The sequence below is a fragment of the Schistocerca americana genome, chromosome X (genome assembly GCF_021461395.2).
Source record: "Schistocerca americana isolate TAMUIC-IGC-003095 chromosome X, iqSchAmer2.1, whole genome shotgun sequence".
NCBI classification, from domain to species: domain Eukaryota; kingdom Metazoa; phylum Arthropoda; class Insecta; order Orthoptera; family Acrididae; genus Schistocerca; species Schistocerca americana.
Window position 1 is genome coordinate 186282003 of NC_060130.1, and position 20149 is coordinate 186302151.

The following is a 20149-nucleotide window of genomic DNA, read 5'->3' on the forward strand; positions in this document are numbered from 1 at the left end:
CTTGGGTAATGAAGCAACCATTGATATCAAGCATGTTATATTCAGCTGCATGTTGTGCCACAGCGTGGTCTACTTTGCTTTTGGCCACAGTTTGGCAATGGCCTTTCATCCTGGTGGACAGCTGGTTGGTAGTAATACAGTATCAGTATAAGAAATTGTGCAATGATTGCAGCAGAGCTGGTAAATGGCTTGGCTGCCTTCACAGGAGGCCCGACCCCTGATTGGGCTGGATAAACCAGTGACCGGACTGGAACAGGAAACACAGGGTGGATGGGTTTGGCAGGTCTTGTATCTGAGCCATCCACAGGGATGTGATCCTTACGGCAAGGGGTTGGGATTGGGAGTAACACAGGGATGGACTAGGATGTTGTCGAGGTTGTGTGGGTGCTGAAACTCCAATTGAGGTGGAGTGGGGAGGATCTCCCTCATTTCAGGGCATGATGATAGGTAATCAAAGCACTGGTGAAGGATGTATTTCAGTTGCTCCAGTCCTGGGTGATACTGAGTGATGAAGGGGGCACTCCTTTGTGGCTGGTTTTTGGGGTTGGTGGGGGGATTTGGGGTGTGAGGGGAAATGGCATGGGAGATCTGTTTGTGAACTAGGTCTGGGGGATAGTGCCAGTCTGTGAAGACCCTGGTGAGACCCTCAGCATACTGGGCAAGGGAGTTCTTGTTACTGCAGATACATCATCCCCAAGTGTCCAGGCTGTATGAGAGGGATTTTTTGATATGAAAGGGATGACATCTGCTGAAATGCAGATAATGTTGATGATTGGTGGATTTAATGTGGACAGAGGTGCAGATGGAGCCATCAGACAGGAGAAGAGCAACATCTAGGAAGGTGGCATGCTGGGTTGAGGTAGACAATGTGAAGTGGATGGGGGAGAAGGTGTTGAGATTAGTGAGGGAATGAAGATACGGTGTATTGGCCCTGAGTCCAGATCATAAACATATCATCAATGAACCTGAACCGGACTAGTGGTTTGGCATTGTGGGAGGCTAGGAAGGGGGTGCCATGTGGGTGTCCATGACTGTGCTGCAGGTTTGTTTTATACCTTCCCTTCAAAGAAGAATTATGTTCAGGTGCATGCAGCACAAAACTACTTGTGCTTTGAAGGAAAGGTATACAAACATATCTGCAGCACAGCCATGGGCAACCACTTGGCAACCTCCTATGCCAAACTTTTTATGGGCCATCCAGAGGAGACCTTCCTGGCCTCCCAAAACCCCACACCCCAAGCCTGGTCCAGGTTCATTGATGCTATCATTATGATCTGGACTCAGGGCCAACCTTATCTTCATTCCTTCACATCTTCAACACCTTCTCTTCCATCCTTCACACTGGTCCTCCTCAACTTTCAAATCAAAAATCCCTCCCATGCAGCCTGAACACCCTGGGATGATGATCTGTCATGACAAGAACTCCCTCGCCCAGTATGCCGAGGGTCTTGCCGTGGCCTTCACAGACAGGCACTATTCCCCAGACCTAGGCTGCAAACAGATCTCCCATGCTGTTTGTTTCCCCTCACATCCCCAATTCTCCCACCAACCCCAAGAATCATCCACAAAGGAGTGCCCCCTTCATACCCAGTACCACCCCAGACTGGAACAAGTGAGCCACATCCTTTGTGAGGCCTTTGATTACCTGTCGCCATGCCCTAATATGGGGAACATCCTACCCAACATCCTTCCCACCCGTCCTAAAGTGGTGTTCCATCACTCACCCAACCTCCACAATATCCTAGCCCACCCCTATGCCAATCCCAATACCAACCCCTTGCCACAAGGATCATATCCATGGGGAAGACCCAGGTGCAAGACCTGCCCAATCCACCCACCCAACACTTCGTATTCCAGTCCTGTCACAGAATATCTTACCCCATCTGGGACGGTGCCACCTGTTAAAGCAGCCTTGTCATTAGCAGCTCTGCTGCATTCATTGGGCAGCATTGTATATTGTTATGACCACCAACCAGCTGTCCACCAGAATGAAAGGCCACCACTAAACTGTGACCAAGAGCAAAGTAGGTCACCCTGTGGCACAACATTGAGCTGAACATAACATGCTTGTTTCAAATGGCTGCTTCACGACCCAAGCCATTTGGATCTTCCATCCACCATCAGCTTTTCTGAACTGCACAGGTGGGAGTTATCCTTATAACACATTCTCTGGTCGTGTAATTATCCCGGCCTCAACCTACAGTAACATACTGTCCCCACACCGTCCACCCAACAGCTGGCACCCCCTCTGTGCTATCAGCTTCTCCCCATTCTTGTCTGCTACCCTCTGCCAATGTAATCACCCATCCTTCCCTGCCCCTTTCCTTTTTCTCTCTGTTTTCCCCACCTCCCTGCCCCAAAATCTCCTGACACTGCACCTGTTGGCATTCTGGTCCCTGCACACTCTGCCAGACAGTTCTCCTTTCTCCCTCCACCCACACACACTGCTATCACTTCCCCTTTCCCATCTCCTCGAGATTGCTGCTTCCACCCCATTTGACAGCCGCATTCTGGCCCGAAGTGCTGGAGTTGGTGGTCATGTGTGTGTGAGGTGTGCGTGCTTGTGTAATGAATTGTGTGTGTTTCTCTTTTTGTGACAGAGACTGAGGCCTAAAGCTTATGTAAAAGTGTCTTTTGGTAATGGTAAGTAGCAATCTATATTTTTCCTACATTATTGATACTCCATGATTTTAGTTTCATAAACCAAAGTAATAGTAATTATATTGTTATTCAACTGCAACTATTTTTCCTTTTCATCACTGTATAATTCTTGAATAAACAAATGTTTATGAAAGAGCTAAATATTTCTTTGTGGCACAATAAATACCATTTATGCATGAAATAGACAAGGGTAAATTTCAACTGAAGCAAAAACAAAACATAGATAATGCAACTTACTGAAGTATCGCAACATAGATATAGAGGATAATTTGTAAATATGCTCTAAAATATGACATGTACTAACAATATGCTTTGTTTTATTAAAATAAATGGGTGAGTAAATATATCAACAAAAACCTTCAAGAATAAAGCTGAATTGCGCTGGTGCATTATCATTATATGTGACAAATATGAAGTACTAAAAACAATGAGGTGAATGAAATTGAATTTACAGGCAACAGCTGTCAAAAAATGATAACACACTGATGACTGGATTTCTAACGTGGCAGCAAACATTGGACCAAATACTCATGCATTAGATTTCATGGACTAGACATTGTACTCAGTATCAACATAAATTAATTTAGAAGAACACCAGCATACAGAGATTATAGAAAGTGACATTTATTGTTTTTATGTTTGTGTTTGTAGCAGAGTATTACTGCTTTGTATTCAATGGAAACTCCCTGCCCCCTGTGGTCTGTCACATAATCAGTGGATGCAGCAAGACATATTTAATGATAAACTTAAATGTGAAGTAACTGCAGACATATTAAAAAACAGAGATATGAAAATCACATCTAGAAACAGAACCACTTTATTCCTATCAATCTTTTCAAAATTTGTTGAAGAAAGTGATCTACACTAAATACTGACTCATATCATCTACATCAACATGGTTACTCTGCAATTCACACTTAAGTGCCTGGCAGAGGGTTCATCGAAACATTTTCATACTACTTCTCTACCATTCCACTCTTGAATGGCGCGTGGGAAAAAGGAACACCTAAATCTTTCCATTTGAGCTCTGATTTCTCTTATTTTATTATGATGATCACTCCTCCCTACGTAGGTGGGTGTCAACAAAATATTTTCGCATTCGGAAGAGAAAGTTGGTGATTGAATTTCGTAACTAGATCTCGCCGCAAAGAAAACTACCTTTGTTTCAGTGACTGCCACTCCAACTCGCTGCCCTTCTTTGCACTTTTTCAATGTCCTCTGTCAATCCTACCTGGTAAGGATCCCACACCATGCAGCAAAATTCCAGCAGAGGATGGACAGGTGTAATGTAGGCTGTCTCTTTAGTGGCTTTGTCGCATCTTCTAAGTGTTCTGCCAACAAAGCGCAGTCTTTGTTTTGCCTTCCCCACAATATTATCTATGTGGTCTTTCTAATTTAAGTTGCTCATAATTGTAATTCCTAGGTATTTAGTCGAATTCACAGCCCTCAGATTTGTGCAATTTATCCTATACCCAAAATTTATCAGATTTCCTTTAGCACCCATGTCTTTGTTTTGTGCCAATTGCCACTTTTCACACCAAACAGAAGTTCTCTCTAGATCATTTTGTTATTGGAATTAATCGTACGATGATTTTACTAGATGGTAAATTACAGCATCATCTGCAAACAATCTAAGGGGGCTGCTCAGATTATCACCTATGTCAATCAGGAACAGCAGATGGCCTAGGACACTACCTTGCGGAATGCCAGATATCACTTCTGTTCTACTCAATAATTTACCATCTATCACTATGTACTGTGACCTCTCTGAGAGGAAATCACAAATCCAGTCACACATCTGAGACGATACTCATTATGCATGCAATTTGATTAATAGTCGCTTGTGAGGAACTGTATCAAGAGCCTTCTGGAAATCTAGGAATATGGAATCGATCTGAGACCCCTTGTCGACAGCACTCATTAGTTCATGGGAATAGAGAGCTAGCTGTGTTGCACAAGAACAATATTTTCTGAATCTGTGTTGGTTATGTATCAATAAGTCATTTTCTTTAAGGTGATTCATAATCTTCGAGTACAGTATATGCTTCAAAATCCTACTGCAAATTGAGGTCAGTGATATGGGTCTGTAATTCAATGGGTTACTCCTATTTCCTTTCTTGAATATTGGTGTGACCTGTGCTACTTTCCAATCTTTAGGAACAGACCTTTCATCAAGTTAGCGGTTGTATATGATTGCTAAGAAAGGTGCTATTGTGTCTGCATACTCTGAAAGGAACCTGGTTGGTATACCATCTGGACTGGAAGACTTGTCTTTCTTAAATGATTTGAGTTGTTTTGCAGCACCTAAGATATCTACTTTTATGTCACTCATGCTAACAGCTGTTCTGGTTTTGAATTCTGCAATATTTACTTCATCTTCTTTCATGAAGGAATTACGGAAAACTGTCCGGTTTCGAATTCTGGGATATTTACTTCATCTTCTTTCTTGAAGGAATTACAGAAAACTGTGTTTAATAACTCTGCTTTAGTGGCACCATCATCGGTAACATTTCCATCGCTATCGTGCAGTGACGGTATTGACTGTTTTTTGCCACTGGTGTAATTTACATACGACCAGAATCTCTTTGGGTTTTCTACCATATTTTGAGACAATGTTTCATTGTGGAAACTATTAAAAGCATCTCGCATTGACATTCGCACTAAATTTTGAGCTTCTCTATGACCAGAACTTGATTACTGATGTTCCTTTGATGGTCTCACAAATAATGCTCTGGCAGACAAAAGAAGAAGAAAAAGTATTCTTGTGATATACAGAATGAGTCTGCAGGGCCTTTTACTGTGTGCACCATAAAACTGTAATTGAGAGACTGAAATGCTGTGGCATCATTGGTACCTTTCTTGAGTCGATGGAATCTTACCTTTACACCAGAAAGCAGAGAACCTCATTGACAAACCACACCAAATGAATAAAACAAAAATCAGAAATGAGGAACATAAAATAAGGAGGATATGAGCATAACATTGAGTCATAGGAGCAATGACATACATGGCATAAAAAATAATCCATAAAGTAAGTTATAATACACCTAGTATATCTACAGATATGACTTATTCCTACATCAAAATCACAAGTGTCACTAATGTATCCAATGCATAATGCTTTCATTTCAGATACTTGAAAATGGCCTACGGCCAAAATTGTACAATCATACTTGAAATAAAAAGAATGGTAACTGAAGGCATCATGAAATCTTTCAAAAAATAGAATCAGGAGTTCCGCAAAATCTGGTACACTGCAGTTTTTTACTTACTGTATTTAACTGAGCATTAGAAGACCCAGAATGTAAGATGACCCTCTGTTTTTTAAGAGGATCCTTGAGAAAAATTTATTTTGTAACATATTCTGATTAATCAAGATTACATACTTTTATTGATGTAAGGTACATATGCCAAAAAAGTTTCCATTACACGTATTCTAAACTTATACCATTTATTGGTAGTCCACATTTTGATAATACAAGGAGAAATAAAATGAACAAAAAGAAATTATTTAAATTAATTTTTATCTTCAGTGCCTCTTTTGTTTAGCCTGTCATCTATGGTACAACTATTTTTAATTAGCATCATCATCGTCATCCTCACAGGGAAGCTGTGAAAACACAAATATTTGCCTGTTCTTCCAAATATGACATGGTTTTTTTTTCTTCTTTTTAACACACAGCTATACTGATGTGATAACGTTACAATACCTTTTGCTATAAAATCATATTGCATGTCCACTGCCCCCTCATTGGCTGTGGCACATGCCCTTTCGATTGTGTCGTATCTCACGGTGAGCTTCAACAACATTACTGCACAAAACACATAAGTCTGTCACTGGCCGCAGTCTAGACTTTTAGTGTCTTTCGATTCCGAGTACAAATGGATTCAGGCAAACTGCAGTTTAAAAATGAATGGCAGATGGTCACAAAAAGCCAAAGTAAGCAGTATACGTTTCCATGGTTGACAGGAAATGAAATTTGCTGCCTCTCACCATTCACCTCCACACACTCATTATAGTTCTCGGCTAAGCTCATGTCACTGTTTTCCCTCCATGCCTTCCACGGCATTGTACTGGAGAAACAGTGAAACACAGATGTCTATATCTTCTAGGGTGCAGTTCAAATGTAACAACAGCAACTAATACATAAATAATCAATTGCAATGGCAATTCTGTCCAATTCTCGAACTTTTGCTCATCCCACGATCTAGTGCTGTCTGTTGGTACTATCTCCACAAAAGTCTTCCAATATAATCTATTCTTGCGCTAACAATTGCAGTCAGCTTACTGTGATTTGTTTCATTTGTTAAACATTTAATTCTGGATTAATTTTATTTCTCATTTCATCTGAATGTTATCATCTTGTTCTAAAGCTGATTAAAAGGTGTTAATGTTTTGCCCCAGTATCTTAACAGGTGAACAACCGAATTTTGATTAGTTTTCCATGACCAAATTAAATACTGACTAGGATTCAGAATCAGTAATGGTTTTACAAGGACAAGACTTTTGTCTTTCAATGTTACCTTTACTTAAAGAGCAGCATAAATAGATGTCATCCATACATCTATGAGAACTATTGAAAACTTATCCAAATACAATAGAAGTTTGTGAGTTGCTAAAATTTAAACAGTATATGAATAAGCTAATGATAACACTCAAGCTGACAGATTTTTCACTTAAAAATATATCTGATTGTGTTACCAAGTGAAGTGGACAGAAATTTCTCAGAAATAGTATGAAAAACTGTGTAGGTTAATGAAATTCTTGGACAAAACACAACTGTTATTGATAGCTTCAACAAATGTCAACCTATGACTAATGCTTCTATTAAATTCTAAAAAAAGCTTTACACATATTGGATAAAAAAGAAAACATTACTGGTATTTTGTTACACTTAAGTGATCTGTCAACTTCTTGGACTGTAAATTACAGTTTGAAAATATTCAAATGTGTGGAATCAGAGGCACTGCACCAGAACAGTTCTTTTGATGCATGACAAATGAAGAGTGTAAAGTAGAAATAAAACCTGAGGTAAATGAAACTACCAGAACATATGTCTCAGAAGTAAAACTGTACTACAAATTGTGCTGTAGAAATTCACAATAGTCCCCCACATAAAATAAAGTTATTCTTTCATTATAACTGATTAGTGAAACACTAAGGCAGTTCTTATTGGATCACTACTTCTTCTCAGTGTGAAAATTTTTACAGCAATAAAAATTAAAGAAATCTGAAAAAAGAAAATGCAAGAACTGCTATCGCAAGGTATCTAGTATGTAGAAGAAAAAAAATCATTATTTATTTCATTCATTGACATATGTGGTTCAAATATTTGTGCTTTAAGTTACTTGAATTATGTGTGTGTGAGTTTGTGTGAGATTGATCTGCTATTGCTTTCCGCCAGCCTTTGAAGTGATTTATCCAGCCAATTATAGAAGAATCTACAGTATAACAAAATTTAGAAGCAGCTGTGGAAGTGAGACTGTTGCATTCTCAGGTCAAAAAAGAATGCAGAAACGTTAACAGGCAAAGGTTAGTAGAAATTCATGCAGCTATAACAATATTGATGCAGAAAGCACACAACAGCTTCCACCATCATACCTTAGTGAAAGATCCTGTCAAGAACCTGAGAAAATTCTGGTTGTTTATAAAATGAGTTAGTGGGTCAAAGGCATCTACCAAGTCACTCATCAAATGTTTTGGTGTGGCAGTAGAAGATTCTAAAAGGAAAGCTTAAATTTTAAACTTCACATTTAAAAATTGTCTACAAAGGATGATTGTATGGAAATACCTTCATTAGACTGCTGCACCACCAGACCCCTACATGAAGGACATAGAAATAGTCATTCCTGGTGTTGAGCAGCAACTGAAGGAGTTCAAAACTAATAAGTCACATGGAATCCCAATTTGGTTTTACACAGAGTAGTCTTCAGCATTGGAACATTACTTAAATTGCATTTATCACAACTCTTCCATCCACCAGAAAGCACCAAGCAACTGCAGGGAACTCCTTCACATTAGAAGTGTAAAAGACATGACCCACAAAAATACAGACCTTTATCCTTTACGCTGCGTTACTGCAGAATTCATGAGAATATTCTCAGTTCAAATAAAATAAATTTTCTTGAGACAGAAAAGCTACTGTACACAAATTAGTAGGGACTTAGAAAGCATCACCTGTGCAGTGCTCAGCTTGTAATTTGCTTGCACAATACCCTGCGAACCATGCAACAGGCAGATTCCACATTCTTACATGTCTGGAAAATGTTTGATAGAATGCACCACTGCAGACTGTTGATGAAGATCTGAGCATATGGAATACAATTCCTGATATGTGAATGAGTTGAAGACTTCTTAAGTAATAGAACCCTGTACATTGTCATGGATGACAAATGATCAGTAGTGCATCAGGGAAGTGTGATGTGTTCAGGAGAGCCATACACAACTATGCAGAATCTCGACGACCCCATATGACTAGCACCTGAGGGAACAGACATTGTTTCTAGTCTGTGGAGGAGTATGTAGCCATGTCACATACCTCAAGTATGGAAATGTGCTCATTTGCGACAAGGCAAATACCTCCACAGGCAGTGCGATTACGTCTGGAGCACCACAGACGGTTAACACAGTTCTAACTTTCCGTGATAAATAGAGCAGCTGGCTGATGTGGAACACCCAATGAGAACACTGGCCACAGAATGGCACCACATCATCTTTTCAGATGGGTCCCTGTTCTGTGTACAGTATTATACTTAATGTATCTGTGTGAGGAAGCCCTGAGGGAAGAGACATTGTCAGACGCATTTATCATTCTCACATGGGTCCAGTACCTGGTATGATTAAGGGGTGCCACTGGGTACATACTACAATCATTCCTGGTTTGCAGAGCCAATAATTGAGACAATAGGCACCATATTTCTGAGGTATTAAGGCTGATGACTGTCCTATCTTCAAGGTCCGTACAAAGTTACCTTCTGGCAAGATAATGGAAGACTACATTTTGTCCATGCTGTCATGATCTATCTCAGTGCAGAGGGTGTTTTATAGTCCCCCTCATAAGTATGTTTTCATGCTCTCTCACCTATTGAAAACATCTAGACATAAGTTGCTGAGAGACTGGCACACCACTTCCAGGTTGCTACTACGATTGATAAAATCTGTCATAGACCTGAAGGAGCATGGAGTGATGTATCCACATCTGTCAGTGGAGCTCAGTTCAAATTAGCGCCCAGCCAGTTTAGGGCCATTGTCACTGTCTTAGGTGACAGCTCTGTGTACAAACTTTCACACTCTGTACGCACCCAACACACCCACTTACTTAATCATGTATTCTTCCTGCTATACTGTATACTCAAAAGAAGTAAAATTTATTTATTTTCTATTCTGTCTGATGTTGCAGTTTTAATGGTTAGTAGTGCATATGTTTTGTTTTCATTTAAACAGACCCACTACTGAGCACTGCTGAGAAGATTGACACCAGTGTAATCTAACTGTGGTCAGCAGAACTCTTTTACAGGACAGAAGTGACATGGAACAATGGCTGTTGTGGTGTATACACATGGGCTAATAGATTATTTTCCCCACCTTTTTAATTTTGCACTGCCTGACTCATCATTAAGAAATTAGTTTTTATTTATGGTTATATTAAACAGCCATCAAACAATGTATGGTATTAAGTTCTATCTTTGTTGAGCTGTAAACATAAGCTGCAGATAGAAAAATCATCTCTGTTTTGTTATAAATTGTCTAGCTCAAGTCTCTACTACTGTATTAGTTTGTTTAGCAATGAAATAACTGAAATATTATTATGTTCAATGAAATATTGTGAAGGAGAGGCAGAGAAATGAATTTTTTGAAGTGAAGTTCTCAATCTTGTTTACGTGCCTTTTAATGACTCAGCTCCTCAACTATTCAATGTGTTGTACTTCTTACATTATTTACAATGCTCAAAGGACTTTTCATTAACATAAAGCTCAAAAGTTCTTTGTTTAACTGTAGAAGGATATTTAGTTACATAACAAATTAATGCAGCTGGTTGGATGACATTGCTGCTGTTGTGTTTTAAGAACCTAGAAATGTGTTATGATAATTGTTTATCCTCAAAGTTGGATTCTGTTAAATGTGCATTATGATTTTATTGTTATATAGGGAGATATAATTTTGTATATATTGTATTCTACAAAATATACACTATTTCACGTCATTTGATTTTTTTCATTCTCCCCATTGCAAATAGTCATTTACTGAAACTTTATTAATAGTGTTTAACAAAGTATTTGGCATAAGTAACACTGATATATTGGAGAGTAAAATGGTGTTGCCCGGTTGGATGGATCTGAAAGTGCTGGTGCAAGAATGAAGTTTGCTACAGTGAGAATTCCATTTATTTTGAGGAGTGACTGGGGAAGGAGATTTTTTTGTGTGTGTCCAATAATGACATTCTGATTACATGGTTCTGACACAAGTGGTTTTATGTTATGACATAGTTAGTTATGGTTCTTTACACGTAACTAAAGTGGAGGAAGTGGTCATGAGATTTGTAGAAACCGAAATTCCCATTGTTGTAATAATAGTAGAGGACTCATTCATAGATGTGGGATTGAAAATAGAGCATCTGCATGCTTTCTTGTAATTCATAGTAGTGGTTGCCTTGTAATATGTGATGTTGGAGGTGCAACCAATTTCAGCTTGAATGTACATGGTGAAGCTTAGTGCACAGAATATTATTTTCTCTTAAACCACTACACCAATATCTTTGAAAACTTTTCTCTCATAAAATACACTTCAGATAGTGTTTTCATCAATTTATTATTCTGCTGTAGTATCCACTTCATAGATTGTTTCAGGTCTGAATGTCGGTATCAGAAATACTCACAGTATTTTGGATACAGATCTGTTGACCACAGGTATTGTAGTGACTAAATTGTTTATTTTAAATCTTTTTGTTATGTGCAGTAATACTATTGTCACTTGTGTCACGCACAGACATTCTGATGAGTTTAGAATTTATTGATTTTACAAAAAAGTTTACATAAATATCCATTATTAGAGACTTGAAAAATGCTACTACTCAATAGGAGAATTAATGAATGATGGGATGATTATTTTCTGTAAGTTAGTTGATTCAGGATTCAATTCTTGGTTTCTCCTAGGGTTTTCTGTCACTTATTCCTACTTTCAAATTGGTAAATATTTGTTAATGTAAAAATGCCAAGGTCTTCTAAGGTTTGGAGCCGAAGTTAAGCAGTGTGCTCCATTATAACTGGCTGAATAAGTCAGTTCACAGATTGGAGAAAGGCAAGAGCGTACTATCCCAAATATAACCATGCCTAGTAAAATATTTTGTTGTTAAAGACAAACTTCAGATTGAGGAAAGCTCAGTTTTTTATGAATGTTGTTGATACATTAGAGGTTAATGATGTTTTTACAAATACAAAGCTAATTATGCTTATTGTTAGCAGCCTTGTCTCAAGTGTCCCAGTGAAAGAACACATTGGCACCATTTGTCTCAAAGGCTGACAGTAGTTCAGATATTTGAAGAAATTTCTCCAGCTGTTATAAAAGACTGTTCATCAAAGACACTCACTGGACATTCTGCATTTGTCATTAAACAGAATGTTGCCACAGTATGGAAACTATGGAACAAAGACTGGTGTGTATCATAAAACCAGATAAAGGTATCCTTGGAATTTTATGCATCTGCAGTTCGCACTGCTCTACACAGTGAAGTGTGGAAGTTTTATTCTCGACAGATAGGCTGATGGGATACCATTTCTCATTTTTTAAACAGCCTAAGTTGATAAAATTTAGCTTCATCTTTATGATCGCCAAGTCACAAAAGAGAAATGAGTATTTAAAAATGGTAACATAACCTTCACAATCTTAAAATCCTGCTTGTCAAGAAGAGACCACTGAAATGTCAGTGCTCAAACAGATGTTACTCAGCTCTAATAAATCAGTCACAGGGAAGTGGTAAACAGAAGAGTAAGTGCCTCAACTTGCAGAGGCACTTCCGACAATACAGTCAAAATTCAGATCCAAGAGTTTGTTTGTGATGATAAAGTTATAAACACTGTGTTAAAAAAATCTTTATTGCCTGTTTAATTGCAGTATGTTCAAATGTTCTCGAGCACTCTCTCTGCTGCACATGAGTTTTTGAACTCACAAAGAACATTTTCAGCTGTCAGTAAAGACTTAGCAAAAATGATCTGATGACTCTGAAGAGATGTATGATTGTTAGCCATAATCCTTTTGAAAAATATATGTGGTGTTACTGAAAATTTGCCTCCTACTCTTCTTAGTGATGGACTGATAATCTAAAACTCAGAATGTGAGGCAGTATGTAAATAATAAATATGAAAAAGTTTGATTATTGTAATTTATCACCAGTCCAGTCAACTATAATGAGAAAGCGAAGGATAAATATTTCAAGTGTACCATCGGCAGACATGGAACAAAAGTTACAGAAAGCATCATGCTACATAAAATCCAAACGAGTATCTTACCAACAAATGGCTACCAAGGCAGAAGCGATATGTTAAGCTACTGCAACTGGTCATAGTAATAGCACAAGAAAAAATCTCTCTCGAGCTACAAAGAACTCCTTCCATACAGCACTCCAAATAGAAGATATGTCTTCTTAAAGTTTTTATAAATTCAAAGTTTCTTCTGAACTCAATATCATCAATGGAACTTATGGGATCTATTTAAAGAGAACTGTTTCCACTTTTATATACTGAATGTTGTTTCTAATTTATATATAATGTCATAAATTGTCTTAGAATAGTGTGAAAATGTTTAAGCTTATTTGTATCAGTAGGATGGATTTATGTCTACTGACTTGGAAGTTAGCTTCAGCTTCCTGAATGGGACAGTATAACTGACAGGTGTGAAACAGCATACTGCCAACCATAAAAACACTGTGACCTGTTTTTGCAGTAAAATATGGTGAGACCTACAATTAATAAAGTAAATGGAACTGTCACAATTTAATCAACAAATACAAATGGGAACCTAAAATTATTCTCCAACTATATGTATAATATTCATAAGAAGATACCTAGATCAAGACGGTGTATTGTGCACAGTGGTAAGTTCTGAAGACTGTATCCAAATAAATATTCACATTTCCACCAATACTCAATTGCCTGTATCCAAGGGTGCTCATACCTGTGAGCAAAGGGTCACCCCCCCCCCCCCCCCCAACCCCCTCCCCAGCTCTCAGGGAAAAGAAAAAATAAAGTGTTGTCAGGTGTTTTTCACTCAAAGCTTATGTTTGAATGCCTCTGACATGAGGTGGAGACAAACAGCAAGACCTATTTGACAAATGTGTGTATCATGTTGGGGCAGTGATGGGGCGAGGGACATTTGTATGTGCGAATCGACAACCATAGCACTGCCCGTCAATTGTTGAACAGCAAGAGGGCAATCCCATGGCCAATTGGAGTGTGTGGCCCAAGTTTCCATAGTTTAAGAATGGTGCATTGTCAACCTACACAACATTAGTAATTTTGGTTCCTACTGGCATCAGCTATCCAGGGTTAAAATTTCGTGACACAATTTTTCTCCACCCTATATATGTATGTATTTTCCACATCTTCCCCCAAGCAACTGGGCCAATTTCAACCAAACTTGGTATACATGTCACTTATGGCCTGAAAAGAATTGCTGTGGGGTTAAGCACCACCTATTTATCAAAGAATGGTGGTGGGGGTGAAAAAGCAGTGTAGCCCATGATGCGTGAAATACCCATACTTTAGTCATCCAGTACTGGAGAATGAGAACAGTTAGCGACTTGCAACAAACTTTACACATAATTTTAAACCGTTACAAAACTTTTTCTGGATGACAATGCCCACAAATCAATGAAAGGAAAAATGTTCATTGCTTATCATATTTTTACTGTTCAAGCGGTAAATCAGGTGCATGAAGCATGGTGTTTTAATTTGTTACTTCTTTATTCCTAACTGTAATTGTGAAAAATTTCGCAGACAGTATTCAAATATACCTCTGAATGTACCATAAAAATTGTATCAGTGTAAAACCCAGAGTTCAGGAGATATATACCACAAACACTGAGATGTGTGAAAAACTGCCTCATCATGCATGGTGTTTAAATTTTGCAGACAGTATCCACATACACTGCTAAATTTACTTTAAAAATATATTATTGTATGACACATAGTTCAGGGGATCTGAGATCATAAACACTAAGATACATGAAAATCTTCTTTATGATAAGCTACTTGACAATGATACTGCAGGGCAAAATTTTCTGGAGATACAGGTGAAATATGTGTGAAATATTTTAAATACATGTGAAAGATGTCTGAGGTGTGCGCATGTGGATAAAAATGTGATTAGAAATCTCATTCTAAACCCATGGAACAATTTCAACCAAATTTGGTACCCGTATTAATTACAATCTGGAAAGAAATACTATGTGGGTAAGAGCCATCAGCATCCTATTGGGATGGGGCTTATAATGTGGAGAGAGAAGAGGTGAGGAGGAGTGGACAAATAGAGAGGCGGAAGGAGGAAGTGGACACAGATAGAAGGGGCAAGAATAGATAGACACAGAGAGGGGAGGGGGAAATGGAGGGAGAGGGAGAGAGGAGCAGATGGACAGGAAAAGGAGAGAGGAGAAATGGACAGACACAGAGGGAGTGGGAAATGGACAGAGAAAGGGAAGAGGAGATGGCCAGTGGGGGGATTGAAAGGGAGAGAGGATGTTCATATGTGTGTGAAATCTTATGGGACTTAACTAGGGAGAGAGGGAACAAAGAGATTGTAGACAAAGCAGAAGGAGGAAATGAACAAAGAGAGGGGGAGGAGGAGATGGAATTAGAGGGGGAGGAGGAGGTGGACAGAAGGGGAAGGACCAGATGGACAGAGAGAGGAGGAGAAGCAGGTGTACAGAGGGATAGGTACAAGGAGATGGACAGAGAGAAGGGCAGGAGGAGACAGACAGAGAGGGGGGAAGTTGGAAGAGGTGAACAGAGAGGGGAAAGGAGGAGATGGACTAAGAGAAAATTGGAATAAGTACATACCCAGGCAACACTGGGTACTCAGCTAGTTTCATTCTATTTAAGCCATGTCAGTCAGTAGTATACTGGTAGCACAGCATAAATGATAGGTATATTTTCCTATATTTAATAGTGATAGTTAGATAGAAGCAGAGATAAGGCAAAACACTGCACATAAATGCTAGATAAAATTATAAATGTAGTCAATAATGATACTTTTTTTAATACCAGGACAGAGTTTGGGTCACTATAGCTAATGCCCTATATCCTTGACATTAGAACAATAAACATATGAGGTACTGTGTAGTATGATGCCTGATAACCATCTGCGTTCATTTCTTTATAATGAGCTTGTGCAAACACAACATGAAAATCCAGCCAAAAAAGTATGATCTCATTGGCCAAATAAATGATTGTAATAAATATTTATTTACAGTAATTTCAGCTTTTGTTTTCAGAGTTTTCTGACATAATAATGCAGCAGGTTCTAGATATTAACAAGAGATGTCAATCCACATAAATAAGGTCTCATAAAAGTCTTACCAAACCAAAATTATTTTCAATGTGAGCCTTCACAATTGTTAAAAGATATTAGGGTCTACTCTGTTATTTTGTGCAAGTACATATTGAAAATATTCTTGAACATCTTTTAGCATAAATGTAAATGAGACCAAGCTTCTATATTAACAACACAGAATAGAGTTTTTGGGCTCATATTAATTAAAAAGGGCAGCTTCATAATTAATTTAGTATGCCATAAAACCAGTTCTTTTCATGCAACAGAACTATACCTTTTGGCAATTATTACACTACATGTGGCAGAATAACATGTGACAGTGACACAGCCAAAGTGCACTTAGGCAAACTGTCAGTGCCAGATATTTCTTAGACCTTCTTCTAATAAATGAAATAAAAAGAAAATTGGAAGGAGAAAAAGTTATGATACCATGCTTAGAAATGTAACAGTGTTAATACATTGAGACAAAAAATTCTTACCTTCTCCAGTTGGAATCACCTTGTAGGAATCATCCAGTCTGACCAGCCCTTCACTAACACCCTGAAAAAGTTCAGAATCTCGTCTCTGATCCTCTTTTAGTGTAACTTTAATAGGAACGGCTTCCTCTGGTAACTGTTCAGGAGAGGACACTTGCTTCTGTGACATTTCATCTTCCATTGTGCTATCCTCAAAAGTGGAGGTTGACAGCCGTGACGTGTCATCTTCAGTTTTTGATGGAGGTATAGGTGAATCACTTTCAGTAATTACTGATGTGTGCCTCTTCATTGCCTCTTCGTCTGATATAATTATTGGCTGTCTTTCATACTGACGATCACGCTTATCTTGAGCAAATATTTCTTTCAGCTGAGCAACTGTTCGTCTTTCTTCTTCAACAACTTTTTCTTCACCAATATACTTCCTTTCTTCTGATTCATCAACATCATCTCTCTCCTTCAGAGGCCAGTCCTTTAGTATTACATCTGTTTTTTGTATTTGAAAGTCTAAAAACAAGTAAATGAATGGCATCAGAATAAATTACTTCATGTTAACAGTGTAAGTAATAGTTTCTCAATAATGCATAGCAATTTACTCACTTCTGCTAAAGTAAAATACATTTTCTTTCTGACAATGGTCCTAATAAAAATCAAGTAATATATAAAATATGTAAGATATTCATTGTTACCAAAAGAAAGAATGGCAAAAGTTAAGTGCTCCATTTAAAATGACTTAAAAAATAAGAAATATATGTTTGCCTGAGACTAATCTGCTGTAATACTGGTATGTAATATCCACTTTTAGTATCACAGTACATTGATGTATACTAGTTAGTTACTTTCATGTTCCATGGTTCATTTTGCACAACATATTATAATGATGTGGACTGAGTCATTTTACATCCACGTTGCAAAGTAATTTGTACATATTCTTACATTCTGAACATTTAAAGGTTTTTTTAAAGGGAAAAAAGATATAAAGATGGTGTGAGTTGGTAATCCTACCCACCATCTTTTACTCATTACAGTAATAGAAATTCTCCTACAGAATAGAAAGAGTTGTCCAGGAGAAACTTTCTCAGTTTGTTTTCAAATTTTACTTTGCTTTCTGTCAGACATTTAATATCGATGGGTAAATGATCAAATCTAGTTAATGCGGCATTGTGCACCTCTTTTCACACTGAAGACAACTTTAATGTGGAATAATGGACGTTGTTTTTCCTTCTGGTAGTGTAATTATGTACATCAGTGTTCCTTTTGAACTGTAATGGATTATTTACAACAAACTTCATGAGGGAATAATTATACTGTGAAGCAGTAGTCAGTATGCCCAACTCCTTGAACAGATTTGTCCAAGATGATCACGGGCAAGCACCAAATACTATTCCTACAGCACATTTTTGCACAATGGAGGCTTTCTTTCTTAAAGATGAGTTACCTCCACACATTATTCCATACGACATTACTGAATGAAAATATGCAAAATAAGTCAGCTTACTGATTTTTCTCTTCCCAAGATTTGCTTTGATTCTAAGTGTAAGTGTGGCTGAACTAACTTGTTTTAGGAGTTCCAAAATGTGCTTATTCCAATTTAAATTCCTACTAGTATGGATACCTATGAATTTCAAAGTTTCCACTCTATTGTTATTTGCTTGCCATGTGTTACACTTATCATTGGTGTAGTACCCCTAGATGTGCAGAACTGAATACCTTGTTTCTTTTTAAAATTGAGGGTGAGACTATTTGCAGAAAACGAGTCAATGATACTTTTAAGAGCTATGTTTACCATGTCTTCTGTTTCTGTATGTATGCGTGGATTAATTCTGCTTGTTGTATATTAGACAGAAGATCATTTACTTATGTGAAGAACTCTAGTGACCTAAGACTGTGCCTTGGGGAATCCCATACATGATACATTATTTCTCTCCAGTCAGAATTGTGTTCCCAGACTATATTGGTTGAATTACTGAGAACAACTTCCTGAATTCTTTGGTTATGTACGACAGCATCCACTGGTTGGCTATAGTACCAATCCTATAAAACTTCAATTTATCTAGGACAATATTGTAACTCACACAGTCAAATGCCATAGATAGTTTGCAGAAAATACCAACCGGCACTACTGTGTTTGCAGAAAATATCAACCGGCACTATTGTATTATTTATTGCTTGTAAAATCTGGTGACAGAACATGTAAATGGCATTCTGAAACCCAAATTGTGATTTACTGGGGATATTATTGCTGCTAAGGTGAATTACTATCCTAGAATACATCACCTTATCAAAAAGTTTGAAAAATGATGTCAGCAGTGAAACAGGTCAGTAGCCATTGACACCTCTCTTATCACCATTCTTAAAGAGGAGTTTAACAATGACTTATTCAGTCTCTCTGGAAAAATTCCTTGCGTCTGTGATACATTACATGTTTCAGATCAGACTGGGTTTATTAAATGGGAACAAATCCTCAGTACTCTATTGGAAACACCATGAAACCCACATGAGCTTTGATTTCTGAGAGACTATAATTTTCTTACTTTCATATGGAGAAGTTGGCGGTACATTCATATGATTGAATTTTATGAGTTACTTTTTCAACATACTGCTGTGATTTTTCTCTTGACTTGTTTGTCCCTGTGCTTTCTACTATATTTGAGAAGTAATTATTAAATACATTTACTTCCTGTGACTCATCATTCCATTCCTTCGATTGAGTTCAATAGCGATGTAATCCTGTTCCATGGCTGGTTGACCTGTCTCTCATTTCACTACATTCCATATAGTCTTAAGTCTGTTGTCGGAATTATTCTGACATTATGTGCATCGTCCTTGATTTTTAATAACCTTTCTTAGTAATTTTGAGTAGCTTTTGTAGTGAGCAGCTACTGCAGGATCCCTATTCATTCTTGGCAAAAGATACATTTCCCTTTTCCTTCCACAAGATACTTTAAGCCCTCTAGTCATCCATCGGCTTTTTCATCACTGTTTAGTATCCTTTCTGATTAGCTCACTCAGAAAGTTGTCTTCAAATATTAATATGACTTTCTCATGGAGTATATTAAATTTGATGTTAGCATTTGGTTTATTATAAAGTTCATCCCAAGTCATCCCCTGTATACTGTGCTTAAAAACATTTGTCGTGGAGTCACTCATTATTCTCACTTATCTCCATTAAACAGCATACATACCTAAAGGCAATATGTTATTTATCCTAATTAACTGTGCATCATGATCAGAGAGGGCATTTGTTACTGGATAAACAGTTATTTTCCTACTTTAAGCTTTACAAAAGAAAACATGATCACTTAGGGTCTTAATCTCTTTATCCACCTGTGCTGGAAAGTTAATGGCTGAAATTATATTTTAGAATCCAAATAAGGTTTCTAGATCATTTTTCCTATTAGAATCCTTAAGAAAATTAATGCTGAAGTCATCACAGACTACTATCTGCTTGCTGCTGCCTGACAGTTTACTT

At 37.8% G+C, this 20149-nt stretch overlaps 1 protein-coding gene across 5 annotated transcripts in view; it reads right to left on the reverse strand.

Annotated features, from left to right (window-relative positions):
* The window catches only part of LOC124555163 (ankyrin-3-like), a 904646-nt gene that overhangs the window by 317665 nt on the left and 566832 nt on the right, over positions 1 to 20149 (reverse strand). For all 5 annotated transcript variants that reach the window (XM_047128986.1, XM_047128985.1, XM_047128988.1 and 2 more), the window contains one exon: positions 16684 to 17184. In XM_047128986.1, the coding sequence (XP_046984942.1) occupies positions 16684 to 17184 (501 nt within the window). The remainder of the gene's footprint in view (positions 1 to 16683; positions 17185 to 20149) is intronic.